We start from the raw sequence: 4,184 nt of genomic DNA on the forward strand, positions 1-4,184 counted from the left end.
TCCTTTGTAGTAGTTGTGAAAAGAATTGCTCTTATCAGTTAAAGAGATGACTTTGGGGAAGAAGATTCCTTATTTTTCACCCAAGAGAAGTAAACTAAATATCAAATCTTTAAAATAGTAGAAACTGATATTTTATTCTTATTTATTAAAAAATTGTTCTTAGGTTGTATTTAACTTGTTCTCGATAAACGTTATAAATGAATTTTATCAGAGTAACAACCAACATCAATATAAATGAAGTGGAAAACAGCCCAAGCCCATGATTGTTTTTTTTAAGTTATTCAATCATGTAGGGGTGAGAATTCGAATACTTCTTATTTAATGATATACAACTTTTTTTTAAGCAAATATCAATTTATACTTAATTTTGAGGGTTATATTAGTTAAAATTTTGAACAATTTAGACTATCATTGACCAAATTTATAATTTGAATTAATTAAATTATTAAATTTTTATAAGTCGATCAATTTAGATATTTCATTATAATTTTTTTTTTAAAAAAATTTATCTATGCATTGATTTTTAACATCTACAAATGTTGATTTTACACATTGGACAATTAAGGTAAATGTAATTTTCAAAGAATATTTTGTCTAAGAGTCTAAATTTATTAAGTTTAGAGACTTAATTAATACAATTATAAGTTTCACGTTAGGCTTTTTCAAACAGAACAATCTATTAAACTTTAGGGGTATATATATATATATATATTCTCTTTAATACTCTCTATCTTTGTTCACACTGAGGTTATATTTACTAATCTATAATTAGATTCTCATTCATATATTATTTGTAATGAGCCTCAAAAAGAATGAGATTCTTTTGACAGTGTTTATCATAAATTGATGCAAACCTAATAAAAAATTGATAGGTAGTATTTACTTCTATATGGAAACATAATGAAACATAGATTACCATAATATCATTAATATTTCTAATTATTTAAAACATAGTACCTAAATAATATGTTATAAGAATTGAAACGCCGTCTTTATTTACTTGTACAAATTTTTATATTTTAAAAAATTAATACTTAAATTAAAATTAAAAATGCATTTTTTTAAAAAAAAAAAATAAAACAGTAGTCAACTTTCAATTTAGAAAAGCACAATTTTTTTTTAAAGAAGATAAATAATGTTCATATAAATACATTTTAGAAAATAACAATTTTCAAACAAAATCTATAACTATTTGATTTAAGATGACATTATTTAATTTGTTTTTAAAATACATTTTGTAACAAAATAATTCAAAAATCGTATATAGGAGAGAAAAGATTATTTACGCAGACGTGTCAAAAACTAGCCAAAAAAAAAAAGGCATAGAAACAAAAATGCTAACTTAAATACTGTTTTCATAAATATGACTCAACAAAAATAATAGATAAAAGAAAAAAAATGCTAACTTTGAATATCGATATAGGTTATTGATGCAAATTATTGATATTGATTATGAATCTAGAGAAGGTATGATATAGTTCCACATAATAATTAAAGATATTCTGATCGAAGACCTATTCGAAGAGAATTGGATTATGGATTTTATAATTGGGACTCACTGTTTATTGCGATTGCAAAATATTTATAAACAACATCAGACAGTAATTAACTAGGACTTAAGTGACCTAAAATATTTTGACATAATATCACTCAGTTTATATCAAAAGTTGATAACAATGGTTAGAAATATTAATATTCCCGCAATGTTGACTTCTATGTCAACATTTTCGGATCCAATTACTGCATTGCTGCATTTTTTTCTTTTGTTTTTGTTTTTGAAGAGACTGCAATGCCTTTATATGTTAGTAAATTAGAACTATAATGTACCATTTTTTTTAATTTTTATTTTTAAAAAAACAAATAATAATGCTATGATTTATCTATAGAATTGAGCACAATTTTTAAAGTTGAGTATTTAGTTTTTAATCAAGCAACACTGATCGATGATGGCAGAGGCAAAGGGATGATTAATCTTTTCCCTCGTCTTTTTCTGACCAACCAAAAGCAATTAATTGGAGGAGAGGAGGGACTCCGTTGGAGTCAATTTGAAAAAAAAAATCCAAATAAAAAATGGTCAATTTGTACTCGAGGTCGCTTTGAACATTTACTAAACTAACTCCTACCATTATGTGGTTGAGTTTTCAGGTAATAAATATTCATTTTCTTGGCACAAAATATTATTAGTGAAGTAATCTAAACACTCATAAACATCAAAATAATAATGATAACAAGGATAAATATTCAAATTAATTTTTTTAAAAAAACTATTAAATTAACCACTTATGCTATAAATTTAAAAATTTTAAGACGAAGAAAAGAAAAGGGAAATTATTTTAGTAAGAACTTGTACTAACCAATAAAAAATACAAGCATAGTGCTTGTACTTTGATTTTTTCAGTCCCGGCCCCACATATTGCTAAAAAGAATATCTAGTGATTATCGTTTAGTTTGAACCTAGTTTGAACTTATACCATCTTGAAATCGAGTATAACTCAATTGGCATTAGATTATACTACAAAGCCACGAAGTCCGAGAAGTCCAAGGTTCCCATTTAATCACACAACTAATCAATATGTTTTTTCCCATAGTCTAACAAGTGCTATTTGGAGATTTGAACCTCCAAGATGTCATGAGCTATCTTTTCTTTCTTTTTTCTTTTTGAAAAGGAGCTATGTTATCTTACAACTTAGGAACTCTCATTCATAAATGTTAAAATGTTTGTGTTCAAACTTTGATATATCCCATTACTTAATCCATACGATAATATGAATTTCCATGGTTTTCATTTGTTTTTTCAACACAAAAACATCAGCACTACAATTGTCTAGCATCTCGGTCATGATCTCTGTAAAAAAAAAATTGTCTACACGGTACGTGAAATGCCTTGTCTAATTGTGATCAGAATCAGATGGTTAATCAAAATTTCCAATATTGTTATAAATATAAACATTAAGAGACGCAATTATATGCTTAGATTTCCTTAACTTTTATGCATTTCGAACAAATCATACAGAAAATTCAGCCAAAATTCCAAGATTTTAAGGGGAAAAATAGATAAATCTATCTATATTACTAAAAAGATGGCGGAGGAACACTCAAGATGACCTTAGAACAGAAGCAACGGACCTATTTTTTGATATAATCCTCAGGAACAACCTTAAGGAGCTTCTTCTGCTTAGACTTAGCAATCTTCTTCAGCGTCTTGGGATTTGTAATCTTCTGTAGCTTAGTTCCAGATCTCAAAATGTTCTCCTTCTTCTTCTTCTCTCTCTCTTCTCTCTTCTTCCTCTTCTCCACCTTGTTTAACCTAATCTGCTCCTTCAATTCCTCCTTCCGTTCTCTAAACGCCGCCTTAATCTTCTTCTGCCTCTCCCTCTCCTCGAACGTGGTGCCTTTTCGGCTCACCTGCATAGCGGACGTCCTGTGCTTCCGCGGCTGTTTCCACTTACGTCCGGAGACTTTTCCGGCAATCACGCCGTCGTATGTAGGGTTTTCGAAGGTCGGTTTGTCAGGATTTTCCGACGAAGGAATTGCAGATCGTTTGGAAGGCGGAGGAAGTGAGTCGTCGATCTCCATGGAGGTGTCGGCATTTTCAGATTCAGTGATGTTGAGGCTTTTTTCGGCTTCTTCACGCTTTCGCTTGTAGGTCTTTCCACCAAAACCCTCGTCCAGGCGGCGAAAGTCGATGGTGCACGCCATGGAAGAGATTTGAAGATTAGGGTTTCTGGTGGTGAAATTAGGGTTTCAGAGCTTAAAAGAATTTTTGTTAAAGGGATTATATCCAATTTATAGATAATGGGCCCAAAGTATTGGGCTCCGTTCGAAAATAGAATAGGGCTTTTATATCAATATTATTGGACCATACATTTACAAATTAATTTGTAAGTGAGAAATTGTGTAAATGGCCAAAACAAATATTCAATTGAAAAATCGGATGGTTTTTTAATTGTATGATTTATGACCAAAACATGATGTGTAGGATCCATCTTGCTACGTAAATTTCCAATTTTATCTTTTCAACCTCACACTCTCAACAATTACCACTAGCGTATATCCTACGATTTTAGCAGAATCTAGAGATGTTTCCGTATCGAGAAGATTTTGTTGGGATTTAGTTTATATTAACAAAACTTTCTAACCATTTTATTCCTGTAATTATTTTGTTTTTTTCCTTATTTTTTAAG

General features: G+C 29.5%; 1 protein-coding gene across 1 annotated transcript; it reads right to left on the reverse strand.

The window, feature by feature from the left end:
- Nucleotides 1–2,912: 2,912 nt before the first annotated feature.
- LOC120067338 (coiled-coil protein) lies at nucleotides 2,913–3,946 on the reverse strand. The gene has a single exon (XM_039018903.2). The coding sequence runs from the start codon at nucleotides 3,697–3,699 to the stop codon at nucleotides 3,127–3,129; it is 573 nt and encodes a 190-aa protein (XP_038874831.1). The 5' UTR covers nucleotides 3,700–3,946; the 3' UTR covers nucleotides 2,913–3,126.
- Between the last annotated feature and the right edge of the window lie 238 nt (nucleotides 3,947–4,184).

The sequence above is a fragment of the Benincasa hispida genome, chromosome 12 (assembly GCF_027475165.1).
Source record: "Benincasa hispida cultivar pf3 chromosome 12, pf3_genome.v1.1, whole genome shotgun sequence".
Classification (NCBI taxonomy): domain Eukaryota; kingdom Viridiplantae; phylum Streptophyta; class Magnoliopsida; order Cucurbitales; family Cucurbitaceae; genus Benincasa; species Benincasa hispida.

Bases quoted from the DNA above. Each gene is read 5' to 3' on its own strand.
- LOC120067338 (XM_039018903.2), bottom strand. From the start codon at position 3,699: ATGGCGTGCACCATCGACTTTCGCCGCCTGGACGAGGGTTTTGGTGGA.